Source organism: Lithobates pipiens, unplaced genomic scaffold (assembly GCF_037356315.1).
Source record: "Lithobates pipiens isolate NorthernLeopardFrog02 unplaced genomic scaffold, aLitPip1_a1.2 Scaffold_22, whole genome shotgun sequence".
Lineage (NCBI taxonomy): Eukaryota > Metazoa > Chordata > Amphibia > Anura > Ranidae > Lithobates > Lithobates pipiens.
In genome coordinates this window covers 305,240,433-305,259,283 of record NW_027507784.1, presented here as the reverse complement: position 1 = coordinate 305,259,283, position 18,851 = coordinate 305,240,433, and the positions used below count along the sequence as shown (strand labels likewise).

General features: G+C 44.6%; 1 protein-coding gene across 1 annotated transcript; it reads left to right on the top strand.

Moving 5' to 3' along the window:
• The first annotated feature begins 15,352 nt into the window (after window positions 1–15,352).
• LOC143924830 (ras-related protein Rap-2c-like) lies at window positions 15,353–18,551 on the top strand. Its single transcript, XM_077449317.1, has one exon. The coding sequence runs from the start codon at window positions 15,994–15,996 to the stop codon at window positions 16,633–16,635; it is 642 nt and encodes a 213-aa protein (XP_077305443.1). The 5' UTR covers window positions 15,353–15,993; the 3' UTR covers window positions 16,636–18,551.
• Window positions 18,552–18,851: the final 300 nt, after the last annotated feature.

Below are 18,851 nucleotides of genomic sequence, written 5' to 3'. Positions count from 1 at the left end.
TGTGAACTATGTAATATATGTTAATATATATATATATGTGTAAAAATATTAATTAACAAAGCAAAAAAAAATAAAAGTTTTAATTTGTTATCGTTTATAAAATAGACGTGAACAAAAAAAAAGCAGGAAAATAATAATTAAATGGAGTAGAATAGGGAGTTAATTAAGGCTGATTATAGTAAATTAAGGGTTAATAACGGGTTAAACGAAGGACCATTTGTTGATCCCCTCTCACAGCTCAAAGAACCATCGGTTTCAGGAATGGGTGCATTTGCACGAGTACCGATACTTGTGCAAATACTCGGTATCGACACCAATACTGATACTAGTATCGGTGCAACCCTACTGAATAGCATAGCTCCCAACTGTCCCTGATTTCGAGGGACTGTCCCTGATTTGGTGCAATGTCCCTCTGTCCCTCTTTCCTCCTCATTTGTCCCTCGTTTTGAACAAATACACGCCACACTTTTCACATATTTATTTGTAAAAAAATTTGAAAACCATTTAACATTTTCCTTCCACTTCACAATTATGTGCCACTTTGTGCTGGTCTATCACATAAAATCCCAATAAAATACATTTACGGTTTTGATTGTAACATGAAAAAATGTGGAAAATGTAATGGGGTATGAATACTTTTTCAAGGCACTGCATCCCATAGTTTGCAGATGCTTTAACTTTTGTGCAAACCAATCGATATACGCTTATTCTTTTTACCAAAAATATGTAGCAGAATACATATTGGCCTAAATTGATGAAGAAATTAGATTTATTTTTTTTTTTTAATTATTGGATATGTATTATAGCCGAAAGTAAAAACATATATATTTTTTTTGTTTCAAAATTGTCTGTCTTTTTTTGTTTATAGCACAAAATATAAAAACCACAGATGTGATCAAATACCACTAAAAGAAAGCTCTATTTGTGGGAAAAAAATAAATCAATTTTATTTGGGTACAGCGTCGCACGACCACGCGATTTTCAGTGAAGGTAACGTAGTGCCGTATCGCAAAAAATGGCCTGGTCATGAAGGGGGGTAAAACTTCTAGAGCTGAAGTGGTTAAGCAGTGGATGGCTATGAATTCATGGACTTAATCCAGGTGTATCCAGCCAATGTGACCACAGGCGCTCAAACCTTCCCGGGCACCCCCTGTGTTGATAGATATATTTCTCCATAATGAGGGTTCTGCCCATATATGTTATCCAAGTCGCCACCATAGGGGGCTCCGCAGACTTCCAACCCAGCAAAATAAGTTTCCTAGCCTGGAATAGCGATCTGGAGACTGCCACCCTGATTGGCTCCAAGGGCACCGCATCCTCCAGGACCCCTAAAATACAGCATATGGGATCCAAAGGTATCTGCGTGTGAAACACCATGTTGATAGTGTCCACTACCTCTTTCCAGTATCTGTGGAGCTTCGGGTAACGCCACATGAGGTGGAGGAGATCCCCCCCCCCATGTTGCCTACACCTACCGCACAAGGGATCCACTGTCCCACCCATTCTGCATAGCCTAACCGGTGTGTAATGCGCTCTCAGTACGATATAAAGTTGTGAGACTTTTTGCGTCACATTCAGTGAACAGGAGGTAATGGCTTGCATGGCCTCCTCCCACTGCTCACCTGTAAGTTGACCTACGTCCTTTTCCCAGAGTGGCAGTGCTTTGCACGGGTGATCATGCAGGTGCCGTGCCAGCAGCAACTGATAGCATTGGGAGATTATTCCCTTCGTGCCTTCCGCAGAATGCAACGCATGGTACAACGGGGTGGGCGACATTACCCATTCTCCCGAGTCCCCCTGCGCGGCCACCACGTGCCGTAGCTGCAAGTAGGGAAAGATCATAGCCTCCGTAAGGTTACATTTCCGCTGCATGTCCGCAAAGGAGAGAAGCTTTCCACCTTGAAATATATGGGACAGCGGGGGTGAGAGTCTCACCAAGAGTGGGCGACTTTATGTCCCTGAATCTCCTTCCCTTGCTGGCCAGGGTGAAGGGGCAGCTGGAAGCTTGGAAGCATCTGCCGCTGTCCCTCATAGGTAGGGTTAATTTGCTCAAAATGAAGGTTCTGCCTGTGTTCCTTTACCTTTTACGCAATTCCCCTATTTGGGTTCCCTGCTCTTTTTTTCGGAGGGTCAATAGTCTCTTTGGATCCTTTTTATGGGCCGCTGCGCACCCCCGCATAAGTCTCAGGGTTTTGCAAGAGCCATGGGGTCAAGGTGGCTTGGCATTGCCGGATCTTTTTAAATATTATTTAGCTGGGCAAATGGTGGTCGCCGGACGGTGGCTGACACGGGAGGACGGGGACTCGGCGAATGTACTGGAGGCGGCCCTTTTGGGCTCCTATGAGAGCCTATCCCATCTGGTGTATAGGGGTTCGGGGGCTTCACCAGCTCTGACGGCCTCTATGCGGGCAACGATACGGGCCTGGGAAAAAGCGCAGACTTTGCTGAAACAGCCAGGGGGGAGTTGGTCTCCTGACACTCCTCTATGGTTCAATCCTAAATTGCCACATTTTGGGGACATACCAGATCCGGTGATTTGGGCTAGGGTAGGCATTAAGCAACTGAAGCATGTGGTGGGAGGGGGGCAGCTTCTGACGTTTGATCAGCTTAAGGTAAATCATGATCTCCCAAATTGGTATTTTTTTAGATACTTACAGTTGCGGCATGCTTTTCTCTCTCAGTTCGGTCCTGGGGTTTTACGGGTGGAAGTCTCGCCTTTGGAGACTGTGCTGCGGACAGAGGACCTGAAAAAGCCTCTCTCCGTTGTGTACAGCATGCTGTTCCCGGACAGGCCGAAGCCTGTCCAAAACTGTAGAGATGTTTGGAGTGCTTTAATACCTGACTTTGGAGGGGAGGATTGGGACGACATGTGGGGACACCCGTTTCAGACCCTAGTATCGGCCAGAGACAGACTTATCCAGTTTAAAATTCTACATAGAGTATACTATACCCCAGCCAGACTGGCTAGGATTTACGGTACCGGCGCGGGGGGTGCTGGCGCTGCACAGCTGACCGAGCTGACTTTGACCATGTGTTTTGGCAGTGCCCGCAGATTGAGGAGTTCTGGAAGGGAGTGACACAGGTTATACAATCTGTCCTTTCGATGCCGATTCCAGTCACAGTTGCGGTATGTTTGCTCGGACTGGTGGAGGAGTTGGCACCTCGAAGGGCGCAGAGGACTCTGATTTCTCTGGCGCTGTTTTATGCACGTAAAGCTATCCTGTTGTGTTGGAAGAAACCCGAACCTCCTACGGTTTCTTATTGGAAAGGTTTGATTAATAATGCTTTGCCGTTATACAAAGCCACCTATCTTAGCAGAGGATGCCCTAACAAATTTGAGAGGGTGTGGCGGTGCTGGCTTGATGCCGCAGATACTGTGAATTAATCGCTAGGCGAGGGGTTTTCTCCTTAAGGTTAGGGTGAGGGGCGGGGCAGAGAGGTGCTTTCCCTTGGATTGGTTTTATCCCCATTTCAAGTAGTTTACTATTCAGATACAGTACAGGCTATGTGTTTCTTTATGAGTGATACTGTCGGTGTTTATGGACTGAACTAGGAGGAAGAATGGAGGGCTGCACAGGAGGGAGCTTGGTTGGGTGGGGGGAGGGGGAGGGTGGAAGGGAGGGGGGGGGTTTGGGGAGGTTGTTGGGAACGTTGGTATGTTTGTATGTTATTAATGTATTGAAAACTTTCAATAAAAAAAAAAAAAAAAAAAAAAAGAAATATATGGGACAGCATTTTCACATTATGGGCACTCCAACGAGGGTCAGGCTGTATTTTAGCAATCTCTACATATGTATGGTTACCCCAAATAGGACTATATTCCGTGAATCCCCGCACCCCCTGTAGCTGTCGACTCTTGTTCCAAACTTTTTGTATCATAGACAACGTAGGGGTCAGTTTGTTGGAGCTCTTAAACATCTGGGCCTCCAGTCCTATAGGGATGGTCTCAGCCACATGAAGCAGCAGCCTGGCTGATGAGCCCGCCGGTTCATACGACATGGAGCCCACCAAATGTTGCAGCTGGGCTGCGACATAGTACAGCCAAGGGTTGGGTACCGCCAACCCTCCGCTGTCCTTGGAGCGCTGCAACTGATCTAGCTTGATCCTAGGGGGCTTCGTGTTCCACAGTAACTTCCGAAATAGTGTATTCACCACTCTGAAAATTTTTAAATTTTTATGAGATTGGCTTTCCCAGCCAGTGACATCCTAAAGGTGTTCCATGTATTTATCCTATCCCGGAATCTCGACAGCAGGGGGCATATGTTCACTGAGCAGTAGTCCCCTATTTTGGCCTTAATTTGTACCCCTAGGTACTTAAAACTAGTTACTACTGGCACTGGACAGGACTCCGAGACCGCTACCTCTCCCCCGTCCAACATCAACAAGGCCGACTTAGACCAGTTAATGGTCAAGCCGGAGAACCCTCCAAACTTTTCTATTATGGTCATTATTTGTGGCAGGGACTGGTTGGGGTCGGCCAGGAAAAGCAACATATCATCTGCATATAGCACGATCTTCTCGTGAATGACCCCGTACTGAAATCCCTGTATTTTCACGCTGTCTCTTATGAGGGCGGCAAGAGGTTCTATCGCGATTGCGAAAAGCAAGGGGGACAGCGGGGACCCCTGGCCAGGTTAAAATCGTCAGACATCTTGTCCGCCATCCTAATGATGGCCTTCGGGGAGGCGTACAGTAGCTTAACCCAGGCAAAAAACACTGCCCGAAAAAAAAACGCTGCCCGAAGCCAAACTTACCTAACACCGCCCACAGGTACCTCCAGCCTATACTGTCAAACGCCTTATTAGCGTCGAGAGATAGAAGGGCCCTACTCTCCCCATTGTCTGCTCGCAGCTGCATATTTAGGAATAGTCTTCTAAGGTTTGTTGCCGTGGACTTATGTGGCATGAAGCCAGAATGATCCTGGTGAATAATAGTGGACACTATCCCATTTACCCGGAGCGCCAGGACCTTGGCCAGGACCTTTACATCGCTTTGCAGCAAAGAGATGGGTGTATATGACCCCGGATCCACTGGATCCTTCCCTGGTTTAAGCAATAAAACAATATTGGCCTTTGACATGGATTCGGGGAGAGCACCTTCCTCCAAGCATGCATTAAACACCTTCAATAGTTCAGGCAAAATGTCCTCCCCATATTGTGCATATACCTCCATAGGAATACCATCTGCCCCAGGCGCCTTGCAGGTGGGGAAAGAGACGGCAGCCGCCATCAGTTCCTCTAGAGTAATCGGGGCGTCAAGGGGCCGCACGGCCTCTTCCGAGAGCCTGGGTAAGTTTATTGTGGCCAAGTATGATAGTAGATCGCCATCCGAGTAGGTTTCCCTCGACCTATAAAGGTCCTTGTAGAAGTCAGCCAGCTTGGATATAATGATCTCCTGAGAATTGACCACCTTGTCGTTTTTGACTCGAATGGCCCCAATAGCCGGGGACATCTGTTGCGCTTTTGCGCTTTTGGCAAGTAGGCGCCCCATCTTTTCCCCCTCCTCATAGAACGCCAGTTTCGTAAAGAATCTTTTACGCTCTACAGTGGAGGATCTCACGCGGTCCAGGGAATCCTGAGCCGCCATCCAAGCCTCCCTTGCCGAGTCAGTAGGCCCCGTGACATATGCTATTTACAACCTTTTCACCAAGTCTCCCGCCTGCTCTAACAGTGCTAATGAGTTCTGCTTTACTAATTGTATCTCATGGACAAACACCTCCCGCAAGAATGCTTTAAAAGTTTCCCACGTCAAGAGGTCGTTGGGGTGGTGTCGGTGTGTCCGGAAAAAACCCTGGATTTGGGATGCTATCCTATCTGGGGAGGGGAACAGCTTGAGCCAGAAGGCATTCAGCTTCCACGGGGCCCTGGGCAGTGTACTGGGGGGTTGAGTAAGGAGCCACAAAGCCAAAGGGGAGTGATCCGACACTCCACGGGGAAAATATTCCATCCCCGAGGTTGCATCTTAAGCGATTCTCAGTGTCGTCTGTTCTGTCAAAGGCAAGGTGTGCTTGCTGCGTTGCTATTTGCACGTCGCCGTTCAGGTGAGGCAGTTGGTCTTCCATATCACTCACCCTCCCCTCCACTGCCGTAGTTCTCTCCCTGATTTTCTGTATATCCTGGCGCAGTAAGGACACTGTCTCTTTCAGCCCCCTAAATTTCTCCTTAAGGTCATCCACAGAGGCTATGCATCTCTGTACTGCATGCAGAATCTCACTTAACGTAGGCTGGGGTGCATCATCTGTCTGCTCCTCAAATATGCCAGGCATAGGATCAGGAATAGAATCCATAGGAGCACTATTGTCTTCCCCATCAGCATGGAGCAGGGGGGCCTGTGCTGCAATGGACGCTGAGCTCAGGGATGCTTCTGGGGACAAGTCCTGTATTCCTGTAAGCTTCTGGGCATAATAAAACATGTCCCTAGGCTGATCTTTGGCCGGGGGGGTTTAGATGACTTACCCCCCTGAGAAGCAGTCTTGTCCCGGCCACGCGGCGTGCTTGGTGGCTGAGACTGCCAGGCGCCATCTTGGCTGTGTGTGGAGGCCACAGCCGCGGCTTCTCCCCAGTGTTTGCGGGTCATCCCGTCCGTTATAACAGCAGCGGTATGGTCTCTGAGGGTCTGGGCGTTGGTGTGCGGCAAACCCAACCTGAATTCGGCAGTATTGTCGGCGGGGAGAGGATCGTTAGAGGATCACCAGCGGGAGTTCTGTAAAACACCGCTGCTCACATGCCCAGTCAGGCCACGCCCCCCCCCCCAGTGTCGCTTTAACTGTGAAGCAGCCCACTGTTTTTTTTTTGTTTTTTTTTTCATATTTTGCCCAGAGTCCTGCTTTAAACAATATAGTTCATATGTGTTTGCTAATAGTCATGGAGGAGCAGGAGAAAGAACTATTGTTTTTGGGGTTTATGGACAATCACTGAGCACAACTGCTTTTTACAGGTTCACATAAATGAAGGTTGGTACAACTTGAGAAGCACATGGTCCATTTTCTGTGATTGGCGCCCTCTGGTGTTGTCATCTGGTGCTGCAGCACATTATCAAGCTTGTTCCTGCTTAGATAAGTGCCCAACCTCTATGACAACGCAGATAAAAATGTTATTTGGTCCGCTGTTCCCAAGTGTTGGAAAGTTATTCATTGATAAACAGCACCAAAATTATTACTGGAAGTGGCCATATCTCTACAACCAGGACACAGCTTGGAAATGAGGCCAATATAATCGGATTTCATTCGGGTGAAATGTTCAGTGAATAAAAAGACTGTCTGTGCACTAAATCAGATCATCTTAGTACATTATATGACATGTTATCATCTATCGGTAAAATCCTATTATAGCTTGTTTGGCAGGTTAGATTTTAGATTTTTGTTGAGCCGGATGTTGCCAATGGAACATGTCGCCTATGGCTTGAACTTTGGCCAGTTCAGCAGGAATTGGCTGATATTCAAGTTGTCCAAGGCAGCCTTAACTTAATACATTAGCTTTCAACATTAGGAGCTCTGAATTTGTATGTTAGGTGAGAACCATGCCTTAAAGTGAAGTTCCGAGCAAAAAGTGAACTCTGTCTCAAACAATTGACCACCGCAACCCCCCCCCCCTTTTTTGGATATATATATTTTTTTCTTTTTGGTACCTTTTTTGTAGGACTATGTCCGTGGCAAGGTACTTCACTTCCGCGGTTGCATCCGGCCCTCCTCCTTCACCCACTGCCTTCTGGGACCTGTGTGTGTCCCAGAAGAGGAGGGGACCATTAAGAAAGCCCTGCACAACTCGTGCATGCGCAGTAGGAAACCGGTAGAGAAGCCTGAAGGCTTCACTGCCGTTTCCCTTACTTGCAATGCTGGCGCCTGCACTTAAAGCCGATGGACAGATCGGTTTGGGGTGCCAACATCGTGGGCTACCTGGACAGGTAAGTGTCCTTATATTAAAAGTCAACAGCTACAGTATTTGTAGCTGCTGACTTTTTTTTTTTATTCTCTTTATTGAAACTTTTTTTACTGTCGAGGTACAAAACAGGGCCATTAGAGCATACCCCAGCCAACAGTTGCACATGTCACGTGCATAACAAGGTACAACTAACAGTACATCTTAAACTACACATGCCTAACTAAACACGACATAATCATCGCTCAGGTTACACATGATAGGATTATAATAGGAAATATTGTTTATTGGAGGACCTCGTCTCATTCCTAGTTGTCTGCACTGGATGCTACAGAAACATTTAAGAGTAAATGTGGTTATTTTGGTTTCTAGGCTTACACTTATCTATCTGGAGTATGGACCTTAGCTCTTAGCATATCAGGTAGATACCAAGGAAACCTATCTGGGTTAATCCCCTGAGGGCTGATCGTCTGTTGTGGACTCTGAGTCTGTCCACAAATGCCAGACTTTTTCATATTTTTTGGAGAATCCTCGAGACAGATACGTTGCTTTATAGAGGAGTATCATTGTGTTAACTAATTGCTTCCATTAGATCAGGGTGGGGGGAATGAGTGACTTCCACTTTAGTACTATGGCTTTTCTCGCAAAAAAGAAAAAGAAAAGGATACTTATTAAGCCCCGTACACACGAGAGGACTTATGTCCGACAGACTTCCGAAGGAGTTCTGTCGGAGTTCTGCCGGAGTTCCGACAGAGTTCTGACGGACTTTTCGGCTGAGCGGACTTGGCCACACACAATCACACTAAACTCCGACGGATTCGAACGTGATGACGTACGACTGGATTCGAATAAGGAAGTTCATAGCCAGTAGCCAATAGCTGCCCTAGCGTCGGTTTTAGTCCGTCGGAATAGCATACACACGAGCGAATTTTTCGAAAGGGACCGGGTCCGGCGGAGTTCCTTCGGAAAAATTTGAAGCATGTTCCATATTCTAAAGTCCTTCAGACTTTGGCGAGTCAAAAGTCCGTTGCAGCCCACACACGATCGAATAGTCTGACGGAATCAGTCCGTCGGACTTTGGATGTTGAAAAGTCCGCTCGTGTGTACGGGGCTTTAGGGTGCGTGTTGCCTTAGCGAATGACAGTTGTTCCACTATGCCAAGGAGGCAGACACTAACTGTCAGGGGAATAGGAATGGTGGTTAAACTATGAATAAAATGAGTTACTTCCTGCCAATAGTCCTGAATCTATGGGCAATCCCTGAATATATGTGTGAAGCCTGCAGGAGTGCCAGAGCATCTCCAGCAGCTGGCCAATGAGGTTGGGTATATGCGGTGGAGGCGTTGGGCGTATAGTAGATCCTGTGTAATTTTGAATTGGATCAGTTTGCCCTGGTAGCAACCAACAGCTGGAGTGGGTAGTCCCACATGTCTTCCCAGTCTTCGCCATCCAGTTCCTGCCCCTCCGCCCGCCACAGACCAGGCAGACCATCCAGTCCAACCTGGATGGATGGAAGAAGTGCTCGGTAGTAGCTACTGACTTTAAATTTTTTTCCCCAGGCTGGAACTCCGCTATAACCAAAGACCTGCTCACGCAAACCCTTTACGTAACTCTTACACCACCCTTCCCTGTAACACAATTTTTTCCTTTAACCTTTGCACTAATCCACCCTGCAACCCAAACACTAGCCTTCCTTGTAAACTTGGGGCACAATTTACAAAAAAAAAAAATGCCAAGAGTTGTGCTTTAAAGCCCAATTCCAGTTCGTCCAATTAAGAAACTCCGGTGCTATGATTGGCTAGAGCCGCTATGACATCTCTCCTGCGCATGCGTGCTGCCGATCATGGCACGGGCCCTGAAAAAAATAGCACAAGCAGGCTGTTTCTTTAGTGCGCATGCACCGATGACTGTGGCATCAGCGTATATTGTACAGATCTCCCAAACAGTGCAAGTTTAGGAGATTTTTACAGTACATACAGGTTGTATTATAGGCTTACCTGTAGGTACAATTAAAGAGGAAGACTTTACTTCCTCTTTAACAACCAGTGAACCTGCATCACTTGAAGAAATAGTGCATGCGGTATTTTAGTAGTGTTTTTTTTTGTGAATTGCAAAAACAACATTTTGAAAAATGCTGTGAGCTCACTTCCTGTTCTGATGACACCAGGACAAGAAATGAGAGAGCGTGGGTGCCACCAAGACAGGAAACAAGAGCAATAAAAATAAAAATCTGACAGATATTTTAACGTCTTCCAGCTCTACTAAATAAATGTGCCTTAGACTGGCCAATCACGGTGCAAATTTCTTTCCTACAACCACGGGTTGCAAGAAAGAAATTTACACAATTCCCCAAACAACACAAACAGTGCTAAGAGGGAAATCAGCAATTGTCTTCTCCTCTTGGGAACGGGGGAAGCCAACCCTGCCAGGAGAATACAGTGATTATCGCTAGTGGCTATAGCAGCCGCTTGCAATAATTGGAAGCAAATCCGGCAGGCTGGTTGTACCCAAGTCAATCAATCAACTTGGCACATTCAGCATGCCCATTAAATCTTGGTGAGTTCCTGCTGAACCAGCCGAGTTTCGAACCGTGTATGGCTGGTTTAAGTTGCTACCGTGTAACACCATGTCACCCACACAAGAAATGAGGGTAACTTACAATTAGCATTTAAAGTAAGAGCATTCATCATTTAACTGCTTGCCGATATACATGGGCAGAAGGGCTTGTACAGGCAGAATCACGTACCTGTTGCGGGCCTTTAAGAGGAGGCCAGCGATCGCTTCACAGGCAGGCATGTACTGGGCATTGGGACTACAGGGAGATTCCCGGTGGGCCGATGGCTCAGTGGGCCGGTTTCAGTGACAGCCCATCAAAGTAATGGCTGTGCGGCTCGCCCTCAACTTCATGCAGTGATGTGAGAAGGATGAGAAAAATGCAGAGATGAATAAGTGAAATAATAAAAGAGGTTAGTGAGGACTCCTTATGTTATGCTACTTATGTTTTCTTTTTGCACAATTGCGTATAGTTTATATACTGTTTTTGTGCTTGTTTGCAAAATGAAAGTGGGCCAGTCTGGATGAAGTCCAGGGCCAAATTTTTGTCCCAGTCCAGCCCTGTTCACAGGGAGGAAGAACGTGGAGATGCTAATGTAAAAAAGCATCACCCCGTTCTGCCTAGTGACACTGTCACTGATCTCTGCTCCCTGTGATCGGAGCAGAGATCAGTGAGTGTCACACACAGCCACACCCCCCCCCCCCCAGTTAGAAACAAGCCCCAAGACACACTTAACCCCTACACTGCCACCTAGTGGTTAATGCCTTCACTGCGAGTGTCATTTACACAGGAATCAGTGCATTTGTATAGCACTGATTGCTGTATAAATGACAATGGTCCCAAAAATGTGTCAAAAATGTCCGATGTGGCCACCATAATGTCGCAGTCATGATAAAAATCGCTGATTGCCACCATTTAAAAAAAATTATTATTAATAAAAATGCCATAAACTATCCCCTATTTTGTAAACACTATAACTTTTGCGCAAACCAATCAATAATCGCTTATTGTGATTTTTTCTTACCGAAAAATGTAGAAGAATACGTATCGGCCTAAACTGAGGAAAAAAAATGTTTTTTTATTTTTTTGGGGGATATTTATCATAGCAAAATGTAAAAAATAATGAATTTGTTTCAAAATTGTTTATAGCACAAAAAATAAAAACTGCAGATGTGATCAAATACCACCAAAAGAAAGCTCTATTTCGGTGAAAAAAAGGGCGTCAATTTTGTTTGGGAGCCACGTCGCACGACCGTGCAATTGTCAGTTAAAGAGACGCAGTGCCGAATTGCAAAAAGTGCTCTGGTCAGGAAGGGGGTAAATTCTTCCGGGGCTGAAGTGGTTAATGTCTGACAATAGCCAAAAATATTCTGGTAACTGTATATACCGGTAGTTAATGACACTATTCCATACCTCCCAACATTCTGGGATGGGAATGAGGGACACCTATCAGGAAAAGTATGCAGGCATAGAGCACACCTCCTGCCACGTCCCCTTAAAGGAGAATTGTACAAAAAAAAAATGTATATACAACTATATAGATCAGACCAAAAAGAGGGACAAATGAGGAGGAAAGAAGGACAGAGGGACATTGCTCCAAATCAGGGACAGTCCCTCCAAATCAGGGACAGTTGGGAGCTATGATATTCAGTATTGCTTTTCTATCTCCAGTAGATCTACTATCTATTATGTAGTTCAGGGGCTGCCTGATTTTATACAAATTAAATTGAAACTGAAAGTTTAGTTTGTCCTCCTATGACATTGTTTTGGTAAATCTAAAGTACAGTCAGATTGTATAGTGTATGACCAGCCTAACGCTGGCGTTGTCAACAGAGTGACAATGTTGCTGCGGGCTTTTACTGTTGAATGAAAAGTGTTGTCACCCTACTTTCTAAGTCTGCCGGACTTTACGCTGAAAAAGTCCTCTGAAGCCCACACACGATCGGATTGTCCGGGGAAATGCGGTCCGGCAGACTAAGTCGCCAGACAATTTGATCGTGTGTACGCGGCATTAGGCTGATGTCAGATCGGCAGTTCTGCCACCTGTGATTGTAACAAATCGGCAGTGGCAGGATCGCTAAGGGGCTGCCTGTTTGTCCCTATGAAATTCCTCCCTCTGTAGCTGAGATATCACTCCCATCACCAGCGATCAAGATTCAGCAGCATTCGGGCCAGCAATAAGCAACATCTCACAGAACTTTTCTATTGAAGGAGTGATTCCATAGAAACAGACAGGCAGGCAGGCTCTTTAGTAATCCTGCCCCTGGCAATTTGTCTCCGACTTTAGCCATAGCCCCCCCATTCACATTAATGTAGCGTGACATCAGGCACATACCCTGTTTCCCCCGAAAATAAGACCTAGTGTGATTGTTGGTGATGGCTGCAATATAAGCCCTACTCCCCAAATAAGCCCTAGTTAAAATCCTTGTAGGTCTTATTTTCAGGGAAGGGCTTATTTTTGAGGAAACAGGGTAGGGCATTATTTGGGGGGTAGGGCTTATATTGCAGCCATCACCGACAATCACGCTAGGTCTTATTTTCGGGGAAACGGGGTATGTGCATTTCTGTCTATGCATTTCAATGGGCTGCTATACAGGTGACAAACAAGGCAGAGCAGCTCATGTATCTTTTTAATCACTTCAGCCCTGGAAGAATTTACCCCCTTCCTGACAAGAGCAGTCCTGCGATGTTGCACCCAAACAAAATAGAGCTTTCTTTTGGTGGTATTTTATCACCTCTGCGGTTTTTATCTTTTGCGCTATAAACAAAAAAAGAGCGACAATTTTGAAAAAAAAATAGCAATATCTTTTACTTTTTTCTATAATAAATATCCCCTCAAAAATATATAACAAAACAAATTTCTTTCTCAGTTTAGGCTGATCTGTATTCTTCTACATGTTTTTGTTAAAAAAACAAACAAAAACGCGATAAGCGTATATTGATTGGTTTGCACACAAGTTATAGCGTCTACAAAATAGGGGATAGATTTATGGAATTTGCATTATTATTATTTTTTTATTAGTAATGGCGGCGATCTGCGATTTTTATTGTGACTGCGACATTATGGTCGACACAACACAAACTTTTGACACTATTGACACGATGGCGGGACACCGGCAGACATCAAGTCCGCGGAACCCGCTGGCGCGGTCACAAACTACGCAGTGGCGTACACGCAATGCCACGTCTTAAAGAGGACGTACAGGTACGCCCATTTGCGCAGCTGTGCCATTGTGCTGACGTATATATCGTTGCGCACTGGTCAGCAAGCGGTTAAACTTCGAAAATTTCTAACAGCGCATTTTGCTGCATGATTTCATTTGTGCAAAACCACGGTTCTTGCTTGGTGTTTGGGGTGACATTGCCAATGAAGATCACTGCAAGTGCTTCACGCATTTTAAACAAGTGTACATGTAAAATCGTGTAACTTTGTGCACGTTCAGTGTGAATGCACGCCTAATGGCGGTAAAAGACGGCGGCATATATGGTGGGGAAAATAATTATTTGATCCCCTGCAGATTTTGTACGTTTGCCCACTTACAAAGAAATGAAGGGTCTATAATTTTTTTTTTTTATCATAGGTGTATTTTAAATAATAGAGACAGAATCTCAACCAAAAATACAGAAAAAATACAGGATACAAACGTTATAATTTCAGGTTGCAGTTCAGTGAGTAAAATAAGTATTTGCCAACTTTGCCGCATTGAGGGGCCAATGGATGGGGCTATATATTGTAAAATCTTGGATGAGAACCTTCTTCCCCCAGCCAGAACACTGCATGACAATGACTCAAAACATACAGCCAAGGCAACAAAGGTGTAGCTCAAGAAGAAGCACATTAAGATCATGCCTAGCCAGTCTCCAGATCTTAATCCTATAGAAAAAAATTTGAGGGAGCTGAAAATTTGAGATGCCAAGCGACAGCCAAGAAACCTTAAGGATTTAGAGAAGATCTGCAAAGAAGAGTTGACCAAAATCCCTCCTTATGCCACATACACATGATCGGAATTCTCGTCGGAAAGTTCAATATCCAGTAGCCAATAGCTTCTGTCTCGTAGTTGAATCTGAGCATGCGTGATTTTTGGTGTGTCGGAATTGCATACACACGATCGGAATTACCGATAGAACGCTTTTCCGTCGGGAAAATTGAGAACATGCTATCAATTTTTGGCTGGCGGGAATTCGGACAGCTAAATTCCGATGGAGCATACACACGGTCGCATTTTTCCGATGAAAAGCTCTCATCTGTCTTTCTCTGGCCAGAATTCCGATCGTGTGTATGTGGCATGAGATGCGTGCAAACCTGATAATCAACCACAGGAAATGTTTTAACTCTGTGCTTGCCAACAAGGGTTTCTCCACCGAGTACTAAGTCCTGTTTTGCTTGGGGATCAAATACTTATTTTACTCACTGAACTGCAACTTCATTTATAACATTTGTTTTATGCGTTTTTTTTGTCTGGATTTCTGGTTGATATTCTGTCTCTATCATTTAAAAAACACCCCGCCGTATGTCATGTTTTTATTTTGAGCATAGCGCCACTGTTAGTTGAGAAAGTAGCGTTCCACCATAATCATGTCGCATTTTGTTGCTTTATCTGCCAGCAACATTTCAACGAATGTAAAGATTATTTCTTTATAAAGACATTGCAAGTGCTGAGCCAGCCAGCAATATAAAAAAAAATCCTCGCTGTCCATTCTACTGTCAAGCTCCTCAGCCTCCCCCTCCCCTCTCTACCTGCTGCTACACACAATACACATGTAGCTCAAAAAAAAAAAAGAGAAAAAAAAAATTGCAGACTTGTTGGCATATAGTCTTTGCAACCGCCCATCCAGAGGAGGCGGCTTGCATGCTGATTGGTTGGAGCTGCTCGCTGAGACGCATAAAGGTGGTGGGAACAGCTCAGATCATTAGAGAGCTGAGATTCTTGCTGGAAGGAGGAGTGTGGCTCTGGCTAAGCATTGATTTCCAGTGCAGCACTGAAGGCATCTGCTCATTGAGAAGACCTTCTGATCATCTGAAGACCAGTGTGATCAACTGGAGAACTGTATGACCATTAGAAACAATCTGAGGCTTTGGATGAGAGACTGATCCTCAAAAAGACAGTGCGATTATCCAAATCTGCTGGAAGAAATTGTGAGTAGCCAAACTCATGAAGCAAAACTTCTCTGCAGTCTAAGACCAAGCACAACTTCTCTGCCAGTCTAAGACCAAGCACAACTTCTTTGCCAGTCTAAGACCAAGCACAACTTCTCTGCAGTCTAAGACCAAGCACAACTTCTCTGCCAGTCTAAGACCAAGCACAACTTCTCTGTAGTCTAAGACCAAGCACAACTTCTCTGCCAGTCTAAGACCAAGCAAAACTTCTCTGCAGTCTAAGACCAAGCACAACTTCTCTGCAGTCTAAGACCAAGCACAACTTCTCTGCAGTCTAAGACCAAGCACAACTTCTCTGCAGTCTAAGACCAAGCAAAACTTCTCTGCAGTCTAAGACCAAGCACAACTTCTCTGCAAGCTAAGATCAAGCCCAATTTCACTTCCGATTAAGACCAAGAGGCTAGCATGTCCATCTCAGTGTCCAACCCTGGTACCGTGCGTTTGGTCTTCATGGGAGCTGCCGGTGTGGGCAAGACAGCTCTGATCCAGCGACTTCTGTGCGACCACTTTGAGCACAGGCACCGGCGTACAGTGGAAGAGGTATACTGCCTGGAGCCAGATCCAGAGCTCCTCCGGCTTCGTCTAGAGATCATGGACACCAGCGGCAGTTACTCTTTCCCAGCCATGCAGAAGCTGCGCATCCAGCAAGGGGACGCTTTCGCCCTGGTCTTCTCCCTGGCTGACCTGGAGTCTTTCCAGGAGGTCGAGCGGCTGCGGCAAGAGATCCTGAGGATCAAGGGGGAGACTTGCGTGCCCATAGTGGTGGTGGGCAACCAAACTGACCGCTTCCCAGGACTGGAATGGGAGACCGGGCAGCTGATGGCGGTGCAGGCTGCCGCCACGGCCGAGCTAGAGTGGGACTGTGGCTACGTGGAGACCTCGGCCAAGGTCAACCACAAAGTGCAGGACGTGTTCGAGGAGCTGCTCCGCAGGGTCAACCTTCCTTGTCTGTTGAGCCCCGCGCTGGAGAGGCGAAGAGCCAGCGCGCAGCCTGAGCCCAGGAAAAAGCAGTCGCGCAGGAAGCAGCAGAACTGTATACTGTCTTAGAGGGCTGCTAGACCCAAGAACTGACAATTAGGTGAAGACGTTGGAGTCACTGGCTGCTCCTAAGCGTAATTCTGACGCAGGTCTTGAGGCAACTTGCAGCACTCCCGCTGTTGTGCCATAGAGAACTCTTTAGGCAATCTGGGACTTGTAGTTCCACAGCAGCTAGCAAACATCTGGTGCTGGGCATTTTCTGAGACTGCATAATGGACCTGAGGGGTGTTCAGGACTAAAATAAGAGGCATTGTATTAGGATGGACGTTGAAGTAAATGTATCTCTTCTGATGAGATGAAAGAACCAAGAATGCTGCTTTTTAGTTAGATTATTACAGATTTCAATTCCTTATTCTATTTTATCCTGCACAATGAAAAAGAGAAAACCTGGGACTGTCAAGTGACATAAAACTGCCAGCATGCTGGTAAATCTCTATGACCGATACAATAGTATTTTTGCATCCAGAAACATCTTTCTGTTTGAAAAGCAGGCATCCAAAGATGATCACATTAGTTGCTCAATTCTTTATTGTATTCTAAATAAAATGTCTTTGGTGACCTTAGAAATGAACTAAAAGGTTGGTGTTTTTCAATGTTGTTAATCTGACCATACATGTTACAGTGTGATTGTTCAGTGTGTAAACCAAGTGCCTGCCTGAATCGTGACTAACTGATTGGCTGTTTTAAATTTGATTAATCTAATGCTAGATGATACAAAAATACAATCCCATTGTACAATATCTTTACAATCTATAAATCCATTCAATGTATAGCCAATGTGATAGGCACTCGTACTAACATAGACGTTTGTATATCTAAAGGAGATTATATAGTTCAATTGTAATGCCTGCGATCGGAATCTGCAAAGAGATTGTACAATTAGATTGTAAGATATATGGCTGACTCCTATTTACTCTATTTGACTAAAACACAAGATGTTGAGGGTTGCATGATATGAGATTAACCCCTTGTTATTCAACGCTTGTTTTTTCATCAATGAATTCCTTAATGAGGTAGATTGCAAGATGAAATACATTTATGCTAATATATATAGCTTCTTCAAAAAGTTTCTGCACTTTAAAAAAAATAATTATAATATTTTATTATAATATATATATAGCGTCTTCAAAAAGTTTCCGTGTTTTTTCTTTTTTTTTTTTATAATAATTATATTTTATTAAATTAAAAAAAGTGCAGAAACTTTCTGAGGACCCTTGCGTAAACAATATATATATATGTATATATAGTCCCCCATTTAATTTAGCTTAGATTGGCCTATAGTTCTTGATACATGTTTGATCCATAAACCTGAAAATGCAACCTTCATAATTACATTGTGCATCATATTAAAAACCGCAAAGTGCATTAACCCTTACCAACCATCAAAGTTCAACTGCACAAGATAGAATCTGATTGGTCGCATCTTGTGCAGTATTTTATATATTTTTTTTAAACTTTTTAAGTAAAACTGTATATAAAAACATCCAAAAATTGACAAGGCTTCCCACTCCGTTCTACATCCTGGTAGGGAGAGAACTGGGTGTACACCCAGTTACTCCACTTGGAATTTAAATTCCGCTGTACTGTAGGAAGAAAATATTTGCCTAGATAGGGTGCAGCCAGAGATCCTTATTTTTAGATCTGAGTGTTAAAGTTTGGCGGCTCAAGCTTTTGCCCGATGGGGGGGTTCGATAAAAAGGCATTAAACTGTTTTCATTGTAATCTGACCAATCACTGCCATTTATGAGCTACCTGTTTGCTTTTGTTTTTAATGAAAGTCTAACTGCCAATCATATTTCACTTGGAAGCTTGCACTTTACAAAAAAATAAAAAAAATTCCATGTCTGCAGCATTAGCATCAAAGACTGTACTTTATCAATGAAGCGCACAATTTTGGAAATAATAAAAAAATGTTTTGTAACAAACTTACTGTGTGTGTGTTTTTTTTTATTTATCATTATTATATATTTTTTTTTTCCTATAGCACCATCATATTCTACATGTGTATGTATAGAATGCATAATTTATTCCTCTTTAATACATATTTATACAATAACATAAATTCGTTACAGTGCATTAACATACAATGTACCCCTAAGTCTTGAAGCAGCCTCAAACCGAATGAATGAACCGTAAGCACCTTGGTCAGTGGTAAATGGTTTGTCTCAACCCTTTAAATTATACATTTACAAGAGAGCTTGTTATGTTGCAAAACAACCTTCCTG

What these genes read in the sequence shown, in the direction of transcription:
- LOC143924830 (XM_077449317.1), top strand. Translation starts at nt 15,994, where the DNA reads ATGTCCATCTCAGTGTCCAACCCTGGTACCGTGCGTTTGGTCTTCATG.